At 39.1% G+C, this 20316-nt stretch overlaps 1 protein-coding gene across 1 annotated transcript; it reads left to right on the top strand.

Annotated features, from left to right (window-relative positions):
- The first annotated feature begins 2406 nt into the window (after positions 1-2406).
- nt5c2a (5'-nucleotidase, cytosolic IIa) lies at positions 2407-19362 on the top strand. The gene is made up of 17 exons (XM_084736066.1): positions 2407-2529; positions 9971-10044; positions 10798-10915; positions 11043-11138; positions 11877-11968; positions 12733-12790; positions 12979-13072; positions 13168-13221; positions 13378-13461; positions 14291-14332; positions 14543-14650; positions 14790-14856; positions 16891-17061; positions 17478-17529; positions 18170-18230; positions 18539-18715; positions 18801-19362. The coding sequence occupies exons 1-17, from the start codon at positions 2429-2431 to the stop codon at positions 19083-19085; spliced, it is 1734 nt and encodes a 577-aa protein (XP_084592192.1). The 5' UTR covers positions 2407-2428; the 3' UTR covers positions 19086-19362.
- Positions 19363-20316: the final 954 nt, after the last annotated feature.

Here is a 20316-nt window from a genome sequence, read left to right as displayed (position 1 = left end):
TCACAACTGTTCCCTGGATCATTTTGAGCAACCAGTACGAGATTTCCACAAAGAGACATGCTGTTCAGTTTTCAAATGTATTTTTTGGTGCTTTGAGCACCATAGGAGTAGTGCTGTCTAGTTTTATTATAATGAAGAGAAGGAAGACATCTCTACAGCCAAAACATGTCTAAAATATGTTAATAAGTTGAACAGTTTTGGAGATATCAGCTGTAGAGATGTCTGGTTACTCAAGATAATCCACAGAGTTTCTTTTAAAACCAGTGACATCACTGAGACATCACTGGATGTTGGAAGAATTAGATTTAGCACTGAGAAATTTAATGCTTCTATAGACTACATTTACCATCACTTACTGACTAAACATCCACATGAAAAATACATTTTCCATTATATTTGCACAAAAACAGGTAAACTGTTTTTTGTTTTTTGTTTTTTCATTTTTGAATAGGTTAAAGGTTAGGCATTTCTTTACATCTCCTGACATTTTGTTCACAGACCTCTGAGTATATGGTGTATATCAGGGGTATTCAATTAAAATTTAAAGAGGTCCAGTTAGAGAAAATTTCCTAAAGCAAAGGTCCGGAACATCATAATGTCTAACTTTCTCGAGTGGGCCGAACCAGTAAAATTTAAGTATAATCTACCGATTATTCTGCCAGTTAATCGAGTAATCAAATAAGAAATATTGTTCTGCATTTTTTTCTATTACATTACTTTTGCTTTATTTAAGAACAATGGTAATATACAAAAGAGAAGATAAGACAGGTCTATTAAATGAACAACTATAAATTGCTAAAGTAAAAATACTCAGCAAAGTAACTTTACTTTTAATGTAGATTTACTTTTACTGTATTTACTTTATTTTAGCACAAAGGTAAAAGTAAAGGTAGTAATGTTTGCAGAAACCACAAACAGAAGATGGAACAGTCGCCAGAATGTTTTGTTCACATGTTAAAATCACAACATTTTTCTTCTGGAGCAGGACGCTCCCAGACAACCAGAGGACAGAGGACAGGGGACTGGTTTACCAACATGTCATCTTTTTCTCCTCTTATGAGTTTGCACGTCTGTATTTAGTAATAAAAAAAATAGCGATAAGAATACCATTTAAGTACAACAACAGCAATAAAAATGTTGATTTTTCAAAAAAGGAAACAATAACATGCACAATTTTTAAATTGTAATTAAGTAAAAACACTAATACCACGATGTAAAAAATACCTAAATAAAGAATCTGAGTATTTTTCCATCACAGCAGGTCAGTGATCAGTGTTTCAGTGACTCTCTGTGGATCAGTGAATAGTGTTTTATTTATGGTGGCCCGCCACATTAAAAACCTCAACACCATGACATGATTTTCTATTTTTGGAGCTGCGCACCTTTTTCAGTCGTGTCTAGAAGGTAACTGTTTATTTGCACAACTCTCGCGAGATTTGTGTTCGTTATTTCTACTAAAATAATCAAATTCGCGCCATCTTTCGCGGGTCTAGGGTTCCCTTCTAGACACGACCCTCTCTGTCTCTCTGTCAAACTACAGACAGCAGACTGTCTGTAAACAGCACGATGTTAAACTCTGCAGTGTTTCAGACAAAGACTTTATTTGTGTGGACATCCAGGTTTGGTTTGTCACCAATTTTGTCATTTTTATTTTTTTAATCAGTCCGAGAAGACGACGTTATCAATAATTGATTAGTGATCAGTCTGTCCTCCTCTCCTCCCTCACCTGTTCACTCTGCTGTGAGAAGATCTGAAAGTTTCTTACAGAGAAACACAGACTCTCCTGTTTTACGTACAGGCCTCCTTATACAGTTGTTTAATCTTATAAGTGCATCTGGTTGGTGTCGATGTCATTAAGCATCACGTTAGTTTCTGTTATAATAAACTCTGTCATTAACAACAGTCTCCTCCACACGCAGCTTCTCTGCAGTTGGTCTGTGTGTTTCCTGATCAGATAAACCAGCGCTGGAAAGACTAGAAAAGTTGCGTCAGTTAAAATAGAAGCGTCCCGTCAAAATTTAAATCTCTTAATAATTTATTGGTTATAGGTCCGGGTCCGTATAGGACGGCATGTGGGTCCGGACTCGGACCGCGGTCCGCCATTTGGGGACCCCTGGTGTATATCATCACATGACTGAAAAACAGAAAATGATTGTAGCTTCTTTAATTCTCTCAGGCTGTTCCTGATATTGTCTCATCAGGTCACACCTGAGTAGACTGGATAGAGATCTATAGCCAGTTTGAGTGCATTACTAAAGGCCAAAATGCACTAAAAGCTCAATAGATGCACATCAAATGAAGCTTTTAGTGTGTTGGCCTTATTTACACGAGATTATTGTGACTCACACACACTGACTGATGGACTGTGTGTGATTCTGGGTTTAATGATCAGCTCTTCTCCTCCTAGAAACGGTTTTAATGGTTCAAGATGACAACTTCATGGAGTGACCGTCTGCAGAACTATGCTGACCTACCAGCCAACATGGACGGCGTGGCCATGAAGAAGTATCGACGTGAAGCTCACCACAGGTAAAAGACCTGCTGAAGTCTTACGCATGGACTGGTCCTGCTCCTGACACAAAGGCTGAGGCTACACTACTGTTATAGTCAGTTTAAAGTGTGTTTGAGTTTTGTTTAGAACAGTTCTGGAAATGCAGTTTTTTAATCAACACTGCAGCTTGATGATACACTTATAGCAGATGTGAACTCTTGTAGTTTTATAGATATGAAGCTCAGGGTTTGTTTATGGATAAATGAGTAATCCTGGCAATCTGACAACCAAAATTTTCAGTATATTCACAATAAACCTGCAAAATTTCAAGCTGATTCAAAGTAAGCAGTATCATGGCTGAGGCATTTTAAGTTTATACCAGCCATTAGCCCATTTTCAAATATGGCTGCTCCTTTTCTTACAGACAACAATAGATCAGTGTTTCTATTATGATTTACATTAAATACAGCCAGCAAAGTGCTTGGGTGGGTAAACACACCAGTTTAGTTGAATATCAATGTGTTTTTCCCTATGAAAAGTAGGAAAGTGTACTAAGATCAAATGTACAAAGTCAGGGCAACAAAACATCATTGTAATTATGTAGTTTTCTTTAAATCTCATACACACTTTTCCTGACTTATAGGCCCTGTTCAGACCTGGTGTTGATATGTATCCCTCATGATCCAGTCACAGGTGGACCGCTCTGAGTACATGGGTTCACATCTGGCATTACAATGCATCTGCAGATGTGTCCTGAGTGACCACTAATGATCAGATCTCACTTCACAGATTTATATGCAAATGAACACTTTGTCTGTCTTGTCAGTTTAATGTACATTACTGTCCATTATGTCACAAAGCTCCTCTATCAGCCCTCAGTGAACCTCTTCTTCTTCCCTGCTTTGTCAGCAGCCCGGCAGCAGAGAAGCTCTGTTGTCTGCTGGGATTTTCTAACTAACTACGACCAGGACTATACACACTTTAACTTTTTCTGACTGCGTAGAAATCTGATGTTTTCACATCAGAGATGACAAAAAGATATTAACGAGCAACCACATGAAAAGGAAACGAGGAAACAACCTAATGTTTTGCAACAAATGCTGAATTTATAAGAAGGCACAGCTGATAAAGAATTTGCTTAAGCCTTTTTTCTTTCTCACTCTGCATGCAAATAAACACAGTGGCAAAAGGCGCTGTTTTTTTTAACTGGAGGCTCACTGGAACAAATGGACGCTATTTTTTTTCCACAATGAAAGAAACATATATATATATGCTACTTAATGTATGACACTTACCGAATGTACAACAATAATTAAGAATTTGTCGTAGACTGCGTTTCTCAAAGTCTGGGGTTCAGGTCTGCAGCGATTAATTGATTATTAAATTAATCGCCAACTATTTTGATAATCATTAATTGGTTTAAGTCATTTTTTTAAAGAAAAAAAGGTTCAAAATTCTGTGATTCCAGTTTCTTGCATGTTAATATATGGCAGATATCTGTCATAGAGGAATCAAGAAACCAAAAAATATTTGGAGTGAAATATTTTGAGTAAAGAAACCAAACATATTCAGAAACTGAAAAATATCTGGTTTCTTTACTCTACTCTGACAGTAATAGATACTGAATATCTTTGGGTTGTGGACAAAACAAGACATTTGAGTATGCTGTCTTGGGCTTTGGGAGACACTTTGGGAGACATTTTAAAACAAATGAGAAAATAATCAACTGATTAATTGACTATGAACATAACTGTTAGTTGCAGCCCTAGTGGGGTTTCTGTCTTCACAAACACCCGCTGCAGGTAAGAGAGGTCATACGTAATTTGCATTACAATGAAACGAATGATGGACATATGGGTTTTCACTGGAGCTCATCAGTTCACCTCCAGCTGTGGTCTGAGCAATCGGGTCTCAATGGGTCCTGAGCATGTTCAGACCATTTTTATAACTGTCCACTTGTGATTGGTTCACTCAGGACCCATGTTAGTACCAGGTGTGAACAGGGCCTTAGACATCCTACAGTTTTATTACGCACATGTAAAGCCATTCTTTCCAGCAATCCTTTAACTTAACTTTTTAAACTTTTGTTGGAGCCAGGAGTCATTTCACTGGTTATTACTGATTAGTCACAAAATCCCCAAATGAACGCTAGTACTTAAATAACATCACAGTTTGTCCTCAGTGAAACTGCTTCATCAGTGAAAAACAAGCAGAACTCTCCTCTGTGACACAGTGTATCTGTAGCTGCTGAATTTGATGTTAAGGAGGAACTTAGTTGAACCACTGAAGAAAAGGGTTTGAATGATTTTTGGTTTTAATCATCTCTGTGGAAAGAAGGTGCTTGACATGATGATGTGAAGCTATTTTTAGGCTCTTGTTGCAGTCAGCTGTGTGCTAATACTGGAAAGATTTCCTCCACTGCAAGAGGAAATAGAAGTGCAAGTCAGTGCCTGACTGAAACTTTTAACTGTTGACTGTTTAGTCCTTCCTCTGTCGAGTAATTGAAGAGGAAGAGTTTAAAGTCACTACAAGTATGGATTTCCCTTGAAAACCATGTAAGTGAGTAATATAATACTGCTACTGCTGATGATTGTAGGGCTGGGCATGCACAGCACAAAGTAACAAAACCTGTTAAGAACCAACCACTCACATCAAATGTGTGTAATTTCCAATCACCTTTATCAAATGCTTGTGCCAAGACAAGATTTAACAGCCTTGGCTTCTTTTGTTAAATTATTGAAAGGGTTTTGCCAAAACATGTTTATATTTCTCCACTCAAGGTCCACTTACTCACTTGTTCTGGAGCTTTCAACCACTCTTGGACTTGACTTGAGTATCATGGAACTGTAGACATTCAGACTTTCCTTATTTCTGTGTAGTTGACACTTGACTGTGAAGACTGTAACTGCTGTTTCCCAGGTCAAGAATTTACAGAACACGTTCCCTTTATTTCAAAATAAAAGGAAACATTCAGCAAAGTTTACTTTTTCCAAGATAGACCGATCTTCTGTTTCAGTTCAAAGAACCCAGATAGCTGAATGAGAACTAAGATGCGACAGTCAGCAGTAGCATTTTATTAAAGGGAAAATTTTCACTTTCAAGTGGATCTACACTCAAGTTTGATTGTAATTATAGTCGAGTGAAGCAAAATAAAAATCCTCAGTGCTCCTATATCAACAGAGAAAGCTGAGTTCTCCTGCTACAAAATCTGTTGTTCTTCCTGTACCTGTGATGTCACCATGACGTTGATGGTTTTAAGGAAGAACAACTATTTTTTTTCTTGTCTCTCGCTCTGTGTAGCCACAGGAATGTGTTAGATGAGTATTTTTGTCACCTAATGCTGATGTTTCAACCAACAAAATAATAGCTATAGGCTATGGTGGTGATACACAGCAATGTGGTATCAGGAGCTTGTGTGCAATGCATACTGGGCACTAAGGTTGGGTGATGTCAACCAAACTGGTGTATGTCAATGTCCACAGTGAAACATTGCAATGGACGATGATATAGTTGAAGGGACTAAAAGGGTTTTTGTCTTGGCGCCACATGTCTTTAACTTAGTTGTGTTTGAAAAGAAAATATTAAACATTGTAAATAAACAATAAATTTGTGTCTCAAAGTCATGAGAAAGTGAGCAGTTTTCTCTGCTCTGAAAGGCTGGGGGTATGTCCACTCCTCCGTCTCTGTGTCAAACACCACTACAACCTGAAACATGGACACTCCATCAAGCAGCTTTATTGGACATGTCCAGACATGTTGAACCAGAGGACACTGGCAAGATGATGATGATATTTTTTTTCTTCTGTGTCGGGTTGTTGGAAATGAAGTGAGCTGAAGTGAACTGCTGGGCTGATTTAGACAGAGAGTCACTGAAGGTACGTTTGTAACTGACTGTTAGGGTGAATGGGGGGAGGTGGGGCGGTGTCGTTCACGTGTTGGTTGGTGGGACTTGTATAGTGTTAGGTGACCAAGAATGCAACATGTGTCAGGTCCACCCAAAACGTCCTGAACACAAATATCATGAACAACGGTTCAACAGTTTAACTCAGAACACCAACTTAAACACGACATGTAGTTATAGTGCAGTGAACCACAGCAGCAGCTTCCTTTCATTTTGTCTCCCTCATGTCAAAAATGGAACTTAGGCAACAACTCTATGGCAACTCTGCAGAGGGACACTATCTCAAATACAAATCGTTGTAAAATCAGGATGTTACACAACAGGCAATGACATCATCCATCATACCAGCCCAAGTAGGCACTGCCAACACGGCTCACGAACAGGAGAACTCATCTTTCCCGGTCAATGTAACACTCACTGAGGAATTTATTTCTTCAACTGACTACATGTACCATCTATACTGACTGGTTATCCACATGTGAGTGGTGAATTTCCTGGATTACAAGTTAAATTGGATTCAAAGAATGAAGCCTTGGTCCCATGAAATCTATTGAAAAAATGCTTTGAAATATGTTTCTGTAGACTTTGCATGTGATTAGCAGATTATGGGGGCAGATTATAATATTAGTGTTGAGATATAACAGGATCCTGAGATGCAGTAGAATCTTAATTCCCTGACAAAGACACCAGAGCCATGAGTTCAGTGGTAATACTACATGTATTCTCTATTACAAAGCTTTCCAAGGGATCTGGCTCAAAACCATCCTGCAATGAGGTATGCCATCCTTTTGTTGTTGAACCAAACTGCGACTACTGACTAAATGACTCTTCTGTTTTGATGTTGTCCATGATGTGAATTGATTCTCCATCCAACTCTCATGGAACTCCATCCATACTGACACTGGGGTTCTCCCTGTGGAGACAGCAGGTGGTGGTCATTGTGATTTCTTAGTGTGAACATCCCCCTTGTTCCTGCATCTTTAATCCTCATCTGCTACGATCAATCTGACATCATCTCTCACAACATCTGAATAGAAACTCAAGGCCAGTGTGCAGTCTGAGCAGAGTCACAGATTATATATTTATGTTGTATAATCTGTCTTTCTGCATATAATCAGTCAACAATGTACAGTAAGAAGAAGGTGCTACTCAGCAAACGTTTCAGTACAAGTGTTTCTTTTTGAGAGCTTCTCCCACTGAGTGAGTTTTTCTAGTAATGTGAGTCACTGCTGGGCAGAAATTGAAACTGTTGAAGTTTAAAAGAGAGAAGAGAAAATGCACATAAATGTCCATGTAACCAGGTCAAACAATTCAATGATTGATAGAAACTTAAACTCAGCTATTAATATCAGCTATTTTAATAACTGATCAATTGTTTAAGTCATGTATAAAACAACAATCACAAACATTATTTGATTCCAGCCTCTCCATTGTGAAGATTTTCTGTTTTATATCAGTATCAACCAAATATCTTTGTGTTTTGGACTGTTGTTTGGACACAAAAGACCAGTTGATTAATAATTGAGAAAAGAATCTGAAAAATATAAAATAATTTTCAGGTACATAGACTATACAAAAATGAAGCAAAAATATCCTGCATATGGGTGCTGTCATCTTGTGCTAGTGGACCCAGAGTCTATGAAGTAGTGAGTGGGGTTAAAGCTGCAATATCAAGGTCCCACCCATACACCCTACCCTCTCAATCATAATCAGGGCTCGTCTGTCAGTCAAGACATGAAGCCCCCTTTTTTGCCTCAAATATCTAAATAACACAAAGTGATCATTTGAACAAACACTGATCAGCCACAACATTAAAACAACTGACAGGTGAAGTGAACAACATTGATCATCTTGTTACAGTGGCACCAGTCAAGGTGTTTGACAGTAATTGAACAGTCAGTTCTTGAAGTTGATATCTTGGAAGTAGGAAAAATGGACAGCCTGAGGTTATGAGTGGCAGGTCTTGTGGGATGTTCCCATTATGCAGCGGTTAGTACAGACCAAAAAACGTCCAAGGAAGGACAACTGGTGAACCAGCGACAGGGTGATGGGCACCTAAGACTCATTGATGCCGGTGGGGAGCCAAGGCCAGCCTGTCTGCTCTGATCTCACAGAAGAGCTACTGCAGCAGAAGTTTCTGAAAAAGTGAAGGCTGGCTAGGAAGGCTGGCCTGGTGTTGACAAGGTGTTGACTTAGCCTCCAGGTTCTCCAGATATTAATCTGATTGAGCATTGATGTGCTGGAACAAGTCTGATCCATGGTGCTAAAGCATTGGTGTCAGATACCACAGGACTCCCTCTACGGTCTGTGGAATCCATGCTTCGACAGGTTTGAGCTGTTTTGGCAGCACAAGAGGGACTTACACAATATTTCAGTATTATGCAGGTGGTTTTAACATTGTGGCTGATCAGTGTACATCAGTGTTATTAAAAACTACCTAAAACAACAGAAACCTTCTTTAGGATGTTTTTTTTTATGTGTACTTCATTTCAATTTGGCCCATGTTCCCCCTGCTAACATGGAGGCTGCAGGGTTTATGAGCTATACTGCAGTCAGCTTCACTTTTTGGGAGCTGTCATGTTGTCTGTTTTTATATATCAGTGGTCTGAAATGAAATGTTTTGTCAGATTTTTAGCCATGTTGGATGTTTGATTATGACCTAGTTTATTATGTCCACCAAGCTAAAATGATGTCTAATTCAACAGCCCTGTAATTTAGGTTATAATGCTGCAAGTAATGTTTAGACGGAGGGTTAATTCAACTATGTCATCATTTTGGAGGCTGTAGTTTGAGCTGTTGTTGAATTATATTGCATTAGGGTGCTTTTAATATTTAGTCCAATCTATTCATATCAATGAAGGCTGGATTTGTTGCAGGACTGTTGTATTAGAATCCATTAGTTTTAGCTTGCTATACCTAATAAAGTGAGGGCATATCTCCTAATCTAAATGATCATTCTCCTCAAGGTTATATACTGCATATTGCATCTTATTCTGGTGGCAACATAAGAGAAATATTGTGGTGCTCGTCTGAAAACACAGACACAGACTAATGAATATGATGTTAAATGTTCAGTCTACACATCAGAGATGGTATTCTGGCCCTGGTGTAGCACAAATGTTGAGTTCAAACATGGAACATCCCTGTGTGTAGTGGACACCTTGATGTCATTTTCAGTTCAGCTTCTTAAATTTCTTGCGCTCTCGACTTTGACTTAAGAAGGGAAACAGGTGATTGTCAGGGCTAAGAGGGTTTACTTCAGATGCACTGATCACAGTATTAATAACCAGTAGGACTGCATGTATGTTGGTGTTGTGCTTGTTAAGTTTTAGTTCCCTCAAACATGACCATGCATCAAAACCTGACCTCCAGAAGTGTTTTTCAGTCAATGCTGCTGTATACTTTTTCTCCTGTAGCTCTGATCCTTTTAAACATCAAAAATAAAACATGCTTAATTAGTCTGATTTGTCTGCTCTTCACTGTGAATTGGTGCTGTGAGAAGTCTAAGCAGTGCAGCATTTAATTTGAACTGCCAGCTGTTGTGCATTACTTGACCATACACTGTTCTCCCCTCCCAGAGTGTTTGTCAACCGAAGCTTGGCCATGGAGAAGATCAAGTGTTTTGGTTTTGATATGGATTACACTCTGGCAGGTAAGTTCACACTGTGAGAGGCTCAAATCTGTTCTGAATGCCCTGCGCATTCACTGATACAGCTCAAACCTGGACATTGATTTTTTGTTTGTTTGTTTATTTTTTTTTTACATATTTTGCTGTCAAAATGACTAATAAAAATAAATAAATAATTGATACAATGTTTGAATGTTAGTTTCACTTCAAAGCATTAACCATGAAGCCTGAAACAAATACACCTTGGCTCATAAACAGCCTGTCATATCCCTTGATAACGGAGCAAGTTATGAATGACACGCAAACAGCCAATCATTTGACAGACAAACCCCATATCTGCTCCCTCCCTCGGTCAAAAACAGCCTATGATATTGATCTTGGTTGCCCCATCAAGAAGTGAGAAACAGCAACTCGTATATAGACAGGAATCACAAATCATGTTTGGTCCAAAGGGGCTTTACAGTCTATACAACATACCACTGTAACTCAAGCTCCAGCTGTGTGTAGGGATATTCCTGGCCTGGAGTCAGTCAAGACAGTAATTCCACACGCCACAGCAGGAGGAGGGAGCTCGGGTGTGATCAGGGGTTAGAGGAATATGGAGTTTTCAAGGGCTGATACCAATATGTATTCATCATCTTTAAACAGTCCTGAACGTTTTAAACAATTCATTTGTTGCACATCATGTTAGATAAACTCTGTGTAGTGTTCTTGTTGGATCAGTGTTGTTTGATTTCATTTTAATTTGTGTGTTATGCGCCCTCTCTGTCTGTCTAGTGTATAAATCTCCTGAGTACGAGTCGCTGGGATTCGACTTGACAGTGGAGCGCCTGGTGTCTATTGGATATCCACAAGAGCTGCTCAACTTTGTCTACGACCCCTCCTTCCCCACCAGGCTGGTTCACAAAGCCCTGCCCTTTTTATATATAATAGAATCTGAATATCAGTGCAGCACATTCTCACTGTCAAGTCTGTTTCTTGTCTGGTCTGTCATCTTAATTCATTGTCTTTATTCTTCTCAGAGGTCTGGTGTTTGACACAATGTATGGCAACCTGCTCAAAGTGGATGCCTATGGCAACATCCTGGTGTGTGTGCACGGATTCAACTTCTTGAGAGGGTGAGGTCCACTGCTTACACTGAGCTGTCATCATAGACCACCATATCTTTGAAAACAGACAGTTTAAATTATTCACATAGTTCGATCCTTCCTCCGCCCCACCTACAATAGTGTTCTTTAAATGAATCTGCAGCCATGTAGCAGCACTGTCAGGCTCTATTTGGTCATAAACCAAACTATTATACAAATGGAAATTGATGCTACCACTGGATGAAAAGCCAGAGTTATTATAATTCATCCTGAGAGGGATGTGAATGTGTGCAGCAAATTTAATGGCAATCCATCTAATACTTTAAATCACTAAAAACCACAAATGTCAACATCACACTGGTGGTAGAAGAAAGTCAGAGGATCCAGTCAGAGGAAAGTCACCTGGAAACCATGAATTACTGCAGCAGTTTTTTTTTTCAGTCTGTCCAGTAGATGTTGAGATATTTCACAGAACATGTGAAAATCCTCATCTGCTGGTGATTCTAGAGAGACAGTCAATAACTTTCAGAGGCTTTGAATTTCACTGTCTTCAGGAGCAGACTCCTGTGTTGTTAGTATCACATGTTTTAACAGCACATGGATGTAACAGGCTCAGAGGTGGCAGGAAAGACATTCTGATCACAGCAAAGGGAGCTAATAGAACTGCAAACTAATGCAAATAATTAAGTCTACATAAATTAAAACTCATGTTTTCTGGTTTGACGTTCTTCATCACTTGTTGTTTATATCTGTACTCACTGTGCACAGACCTGATATCAGAGAGATGTACCCCAACAAATTTATTCAGCGTGGAGACACAGACCGCTTCTACATCCTCAACACACTCTTCAACCTGCCTGGTAAGAAAACAAATCCAAACAGCAGCACAGGCAGGTTTGAGCTCATTACTGTGCAGGTTTGAACCAACAAACAGGTAACATGCTTATGCCATGTATACAGGATAACAGATCTTTCTTAATTACAAGCTTCTGACTTTAAACCAAAACAAATATGGATTTCTCACTTCAGCAAATATTGTTCAATTACAGACAGCAGAAATCACTAATGGTGGGTGGTTAGAGTTAACTTTGTTGTGAACTTATGAAAAAAGGACAAATATAACTGTTGACAGTGAATCTCCTAGTAATGCTGGCTCTCACATTTCACTCAGATGCTCCACATGTAGACAGCTCTGCGTTAATATGATCAAAATGAAAAAAAAACATAATATGCACAATAGCTGTGGGATCATAGTATGATAATTTATTTTTCTTACATAAAAAGTGAGAGGAACTTAAATGATATCACAAAATCATATTACAATTATAGTGACCAAAGTTATCATGGTTATCTGTATTATATCAGTATTGTTAAAATGTGCTGAAAATGTTCTGAAATTCTGATACACTGATTGAAATAATTTCACCAAGTTTTATTTATTAATAATTAAATAATTTTTTAGTTTGTTGTTGCACCTGCAAAAGTAAAAGTAATAGTGCTTAAACTGGACTTTCCTGCCAAGGCTTTGATTATGATTCCACAGTTTTCTTTGCATTGTTGATTTGTTGTGTTGAATCATGTCGATGTTTAGTTTCTGATTCTGGTTTTGTTTCTTCTTCCTCAGAAACATACCTCTTTGCTTGTCTGGTTGATTTCTTCAGTAACTGCCCCAGATACACAAGGTACTGCATCCTGAAGCTGGTTATAGTTTAATAAGAGCCTGTTTAAGACACTGATCATGTTCAGTGGAGTTTCAGTGTCCCACAGTGGTCTAAATGGTCTGTCAGTACCTCATCAGTGTTGAGAATAACACAGTTCCCTCCATCTTATGTGGACTCCAGTGTTAACATGACTTCCATTCTCTCTGTAGTTGTGAGACTGGCTTCAAGGATGGTGACCTCTTCATGTCCTACAAGAGCATGTTCCAGGACGTCCGAGATGGAGTGGACTGGGTTCATTTCAAGGTAGAATCTTTTCCTCATCCATATGAAACCTGCAGCTGTAGGTCGTCTCCTGCAGCCACTTCATTCACACTCCACTGTTTGACTCCTTCACACAGGGCTCCTTAAAAGAAAAAACGGTTGAGAACTTGGAGAAGTATGTGGTGAAGGATGTAAGTAAACCAGCATTACAATGTTTCGTACTCCAACTATATACCAACCTGGACTTTTACTTTACACTGTAGTTGGCATGACAAATACTGCATTACTGTGCATTACTGTCTGTTTTTTCTGTGTTTTTGATGTTTGTTGTGTATTTCTTCTCCAAGCCGAAGCTTCCTCTCCTCCTCAGTCGCATGAACGAAGTAGCCAAAGTATTTCTGGCCACCAACAGTGACTACAAATACACAGAGGTGAGGTGAAAGTTAACGATCAGATGTGTTGATGATGATTACAAACCAGAACCTACTGTCAAATTTATTTTTTATTAGCCATCATCATAATTTTATCCAAATTTTAATTATCGCATCAGAAAAGGTTGATTGAAAATTTTCACAAAGAAGTTTTTATGTTGGCTTGGGGTGGTTTTTGCCTTTTTCGGAAAAAGTAAATCCCCTTAATAGGAGATGGAAACACCTTTTCTCTGCAAATTGTGACATAGTGAACATTTAACTGCATGTGACTGATGAGCTGTTTATGCTCCAACGGTCTCCTCATGGTTCCCATACATCCATAATAGTTCCACACACATTTGAAAGGAACCTTCCTCACATAAGACATGAAACTAACAGAAATGTCTGATTTCCTTCCTGTTTTCTAAATTGTTTTTCACCGTTTGAAGTCTAACTAGTGCCCTTTTAATGGCGTCACCTTGTTGCACCCTCTTCTTCTCCAGTGGTATACAACAGAAGTAGACAAAAGGCACCATTTCCAACTTACCTCAAGGAACCAACACCTAATAACCACAAAACAGTAGTGGATGGAAACAGTCATTAACATGCTCTTTTGCCCAATTTACCTGAACCCTAAAATTTGAGATACAATTGGATGGAAACACGGCTGTTATTTCTGCAGAAAAACCTGTAATTTATTAATTAATTTTCACAGTTGGATGAATGTTGGGGCTTTAAGTTCCCTATTGAAGTAGTAATGCCCGGTGATGTTGATGATCAAATATAGTTCCTTTTTTTCTGTGTTGTACTGAGCCAGGATGTTAAAAAAAATTCTCCTTTCTTTTTCCAGAAAATTATGACCTACCTGTTTGACTTTCCTCATGGCCCAAAGGTAACAAGAACCATTTACTAACATTTGTATTGTCAGGAAACTAAATTAATTTGAATCGAGCCACCCTGCTTAGATTTCTGGAACAGATGCTCTATGATGATAGTATACAAAAAGTAATACAAATACATGAGGTATCAGTTGACATGGTAGTGTACAGCCAGGATTTACTTCAAAGACATAAAAGTCACAGATGATTTTGGTGTGTTGCAGCCGGGAACACCCCACCGGCCCTGGCAGTCCTACTTTGATCTGATCCTGGTCGACGCTCGCAAGCCTGTGTTCTTTGGAGAGGGAACGGTGCTGCGACAGGTTGACACTGTGAGTGTGCACTACAGGAGCCTGCAGGGACAAAATATCATACTCTGCTCATATTTGAACACAGTTTATCAATGTCTAAGTTCTAGTTTAGAAAATGTTTGGTGCTGTATAGGAGTGTGTGACTCATACTTTGTTTCAGACCACGGGTCGGCTGAAGATCGGCACATACACCGGACCTCTGCAGCATGGCATTGTTTACTCTGGAGGTAAATAAGGAACTCTCTTAACACAGCTTGTTTAGTTTTTATGAATTAATTAGGTTTAAAAGTTTAAATATTCACACACACACCTACCTATGTATGTCTGGACATGATGTCTGATGAAGGGCTGGGGCCTGAAACATCACCTTGACTTAATTTTCTACTTTTGTAATTGCATTTCTGTCCAGTACCCAGTACCAGTTTTGTAGGTGCGTGCTGTTTTTTTGTTTTTTTTTAGCTGGACGTGATGTTTTGTCATGAATTTCTCACTTCACAGTAATGTGGCAGATAGTGAGCTGTACCTTGTTATACTGATGATTACATTACAAGGTTTTAAGCCCAACTTCAGAAGCTGTACACAGACTAATGCCAGAACTAATGCAAGAAGTAAGTCAAAGTTGTTTTTTTCTGATGCTGATGTAGGTTAGTTTACATCCGGAATATAAAACAAAAGTGTCCCTATATGAATGTATCTGTACGTTTTCTAATGTTCTAATCTTAATGTAACCTGGTCTTTAACGTGGCAGTAATGTATGTGTATCTGAGCGTGAAGAAACTAAAAGTTAACATTCCATGAAAGGCTAGTTTGTGCTGAGTCATTAAACTGGAGTGTGGACAGTGTTAGTACCACTGACCTGTAACGTAACACCATGTGTACTCAGACACATATTATGCTCCTAAAACATTTACTGCAGCTTGTACATGGAGAATGCTACAGTCATATCAGTTGTCACACAGAGCTCTGAGCCTGAGGCGTTCTGTACTGCAATCTAACCTGTAATCTTTTTAGTTACAGCAGGTGGTGATGCTCATGTTTATTATCCAGGTCTTTACCCAAACACATTTGTACTGCTGGAAACTTGTCACTCCCTTTTCACCACAAGACTCCCTCAAGAATAAACAAGCAGACGCCTGCAGTAGGCTGCACAAGCTGGTCTTTACTAAGCCTGGGCCTGACTGCTAAGTTGTTTTTAGTTAAGACCAGACTTTGGAATGGACTTTGCATCAGCTGCACCAACCAGCACTTAAGCTTCGTCTTATCTGTGTCTGGTCGTAGCAATGTTTTGCTGTCTTGCACACTTTTTTTTATGATTTGTCACTAATAATTCCTAATTTGTGGAATCCTTCAAGTGCATTGAGTTAAGAAAAGTACTTGAGCTGAACAGCAAGCACAAGAAAACACTGACTGCTGAGCAGACGGACTTAACAACAAATAAGAAGCAGTCAACTTGGAGAGAAATAACAGAGGACAAATGATTGGTCAGATAAAACAGATTGACAGATGTTAGTGAGCACACTGTTTCAACTGTTTTCACCATTGAGCTAGACTCCCTTAAAATAGTGTTAAATTTTGAGAGTTGTAGAGTGAGGAGAAATTTAATACTTTTTGTGAAACTGTCCATGACAAATTCTGAATATTTTTTTATAAATTCTGCAGATTGTGTTTAATTCTTATGTCTTATATAAATACAGTAAGAAGGTTAATATCTATACAATTCAGACAAAAAATCTAAACCAAACACTTTTGACTGAACCATCAAGATAACCTGAATGAATGTTTCATCAACAACTAAGTCAGAATACATGCTTGTAATAGCTAATGTTCAAAGGTAAAGAGGTAGAAGGGGATTTATTTATAATTTACAACAGGGTTATAAAATGAGATTTTTTGTAGTTACCTTGTAAATAAAAATAATCAGGCATTGTGTGTGCATTATAGACTTGGAAAAAAACAGTAAAGATAATTTAGACATATGTAGACATATTACTAATACACCATTTACTTAAACTATAATTGGAGTATCCACCTCATGAATCTGCTCCTCTCAAAAATTGCATGGGTCCTTCCTTTGCCCATGCTGCACTCTTCCTTCAAATGTCATGAAAATCAGGCCGTAGTTTTGCTCTGATCCTGCTGACAAACAAACTGAACTTAGAACATTCACTCATTGCCAGAGAGAGTTATAACTTCATATAAAAAAAACCCATAGTTATTGCATCAAAGTGTTTTTATAGTGCATGTCACCTTTCTTTTCCCAGGTTCTTCAGACATCGTGTGTGACCTGCTGGGTGCCAAAGGGAAGGACATCGTCTACATTGGAGACCACATTTTCGGTGACATTCTCAAATCCAAGAAGCGTCAGGGCTGGAGGACGTTCCTGGTGATCCCTGAGCTGGCCCAGGAGCTGCACGTGTGGACGGACAAGAGCTGTGAGTGTGGACATGTAGACACACAAATACATACTGCTTTATAAATTCACTATGTTAATGAAATTTAACAGTAGCAGATCTACACAGCTGTTGTGATCTGGCTTCAACTTTCCGCAGCAGCAGTAGTTCACTGTTACTTCATAAAGTATCTATAAACAGGTATTATTAGTGGTTGAGGTAAAAAAAATACCCACACATGGCAACAAATGTAACTGAACATAAGATTTTGGATGACTCTTAATGGTCTATGTATTTGATAATGTGTAACCAAATGTAATAATGTGAAAATGAAATAATTTTCTGAAGCTCAGATCAGTGCTGGGACCATTAGTAAAACAGTAAAAAGTGTTGTCATATTTTAGGGCTATCTGGTTATTAATAAGTTAACACTGTAAATGTGATGTGTTGTTTTTCAGCCATATTTGAGGAGCTTCAGTCCCTGGACTGCTTCCTTGCAGAGCTCTACAAGTGAGTTCCTCTTTGTTGAGGAAGCTGGTTGTTGTGTCTCAATTCACATCTGATTCTGGTGATGACTTGCAAGTTTTGTCGACGACAAGTTAATAAGTCATCCGCTGTAGTGGAATTCATGTAGTACATACATACAGGCTGCATTTTCAAGGGGAAAAATGAAGTTTTATAGAAGTTAGTACTCATGCATTTTTCCCATAGCTACAGAAACGTATCTTTTTTAACTGGCTAGCAGGTGTTTATCAGTAAGGGGTGTCATAATTTTAATATTAAATTGAAAATCAATGAAAATGAGCTTTCAATTTCAAGAATCGACTGTGACATCACACTTGATACCATATATCATATATATATATATGTCTACTGCCTCACTTGATTGAAATTCCCACCTGTGCACTGATCTTTTCAATTACACCAGTCTTAGACCAGTCTTGAAAATATCTAGACCTTAAAATATTCATGAGAAGTAAATAAGTGTCCAATTTGACTTTGGTGTATGAAACTGACCCAGGCTGTATGATGTCCTGTGTCTTAATTAATCGTGTCTTGCAGGGTCTATATAGCCTCCAGCTGATGTGGAAACTGTATTTAAAGTAGAGTAGGGCTCACAGATTACTGTCCACTTGTGTTTCGTCCTCAGGCATCTGGACAGCAGCAGCAATGAGAGGCCAGACATCAGCTCACTGCAGAGACGGATTAAGGTACAACCTCGTCCATCTGTCTTTCACTTTCAAAAAGAGATGTTGAAGGATAAGTTGCTGACAATAGGTCCATTATTACTGCTACTGTTCAACATTTTGTACAGTGTGGGACAGATGTCTCTGTCTACAGAAGAGCCTTCAGTGTCACTGCTGTTGTTTTCTCTGCACATTGAGGAACTTTTAACATTCGCTGTCTGAATGTTCTGTCTGCTGCCAAAAACACAAATCATGGCTGCCAGAATCATCAGGACAGAGACAAAAAGTCAACAGATTAACTGTTATCATGTGTGTCTTTGTGTGTTTTCCAGAAAGTGACCCATGACATGGACATGTGTTATGGCATGATGGGAAGTCTGTTTCGCAGTGGATCCCGACAGACGCTGTTTGCCTCCCAGGTGATGCGCTACGCTGACCTGTACGCCGCCTCCTTCATCAACCTGCTCTACTACCCCTTCAGCTACCTGTTCAGAGCCGCACACGTACTGGTGAGACTTCGTACAGCCCCTGATGTTTGCGTCAGCCGCACTTCTATATGATTTATGGCTTTACATTATAAATCCTCCCTCCCAGATGCCTCATGAGTCCACGGTGGAACACACCCATGTCAGCATCATCGACACAGAGTCGCCACTGGCCACCAGAAACCGCCACGACATCGACTTCAAGGACATGGAGTGCAAACGGCACCAGCTGACCCGCTCCATCAGCGAGATCCAGCCGCCCCACTTCTTCCCTCAGGCTCCACAGGAGATCACCCACTGCCACGACGAGGACGATGACGAGGAGGAGGAGGAGGAGGAGGAGGAGGAGGAGGAGGAGGAGGAGGAGGAGGAGGAAGAGGAAGAGGAAGAGTAGACAGAAATTGGGAGATAAGAGCAGAGGAATGTGCAGATCTCCCATCCTGATTTCATGTGTTAAGATGATCTTTTGTTTGATTGATAACTGCAGGGCTGCAGCAGCTGAGTCAGGCTGAGCCGGTCCTGATGTGGACGACTGTAGATCCAAACAGTCTCGTAACTGTATGTGTCCAAGAGAATTATAAAGTAAGTTTAGATTCATGTCTGTAAGTGGAATAAGTTGGTGAGATCGAAAATGAAAGCAAGTGAAGAATTGAACAAGGGTAGCTACCTCCCTGAGGTAGAGCAGCTGCTGGTTGTTGGATCCTCGTGGTTCTGCTGGATTTCTTCGAGGACATATTTTCTGTTTCTATTTTGGGATCAGTCAGTCCAAAATGCATTTATTAATTTGTACTGTAAACAGCTCACAGCCTTGCTGCTTACTACAGCACCTCTTACACTCAATCATGCATAAAATTTCAGTGAAGAGGTGAAATTAAAAGGGATAGTCTGGATGTTTTGAAGTGTGGTCATATGAGTTATAGTCAAAATATTTTCATTGCTTGACTTTGCTGTCAGACTTTTTTGATTGGAAATCACTGTTATATGAGCAAAGTATCATTCTCTCCAAAGCAAACAGACTCCATTGGCAAAATTAGTAGTTTAATCTCACAGAATACTGGAGGTTTTTTTTTTTTTGGTTTTTTTTTTGAAGTGTCTAAATTACAAGTTGCTGCTGACCCTGTCCACAGCAGTACTCTGTTTAGCTTCTTACTCTGGTACTGCTGGGGGTGTTTCGACCTCCATGCACTGCATGGAGTCACAGTATGATTATAAGTTCCTGATGCAAGCACACTTCAAAAGTTATCTAGCTTAACATATCTTAAAGGATTAATCCACCCTAAAACATCTGAGACAGCTGCATTAGTCACATACTTGGCATTTTTGGGACCATAGTGTTTTTTCGAGGTGACATTTTTTCCACTTCTGAAGAATAATGGCCAAATGTAGAGATGTGATGATTATATAATAATTCAACAGAAGAAATGGTTAGTTATTTACCTTGACAGAGCAGAATGCAGCACAGCAAAGAGACAATATTTTTAGATCATCTTGTGTTATCATCGACCTGCCTCAGTGTTTAAAAGCAACTGTGTTGCATCCTTTCTTAGGGTTTTTTGAAAGGAATTTTGGGTAATTTGGGGACTAAATAACAGCACATTTGACTGTGGTTTGTGTACAGGATTAAA

This window comes from Lutjanus erythropterus, chromosome 14, assembly GCF_056507025.1.
Source record: "Lutjanus erythropterus isolate fLutEry1 chromosome 14, fLutEry1.hap2, whole genome shotgun sequence".
Lineage (NCBI taxonomy): Eukaryota > Metazoa > Chordata > Actinopteri > Lutjaniformes > Lutjanidae > Lutjanus > Lutjanus erythropterus.
The sequence above is the reverse complement of the archived record's forward strand: the minus strand, read 5'-3'. Positions and strand labels throughout refer to the sequence as shown.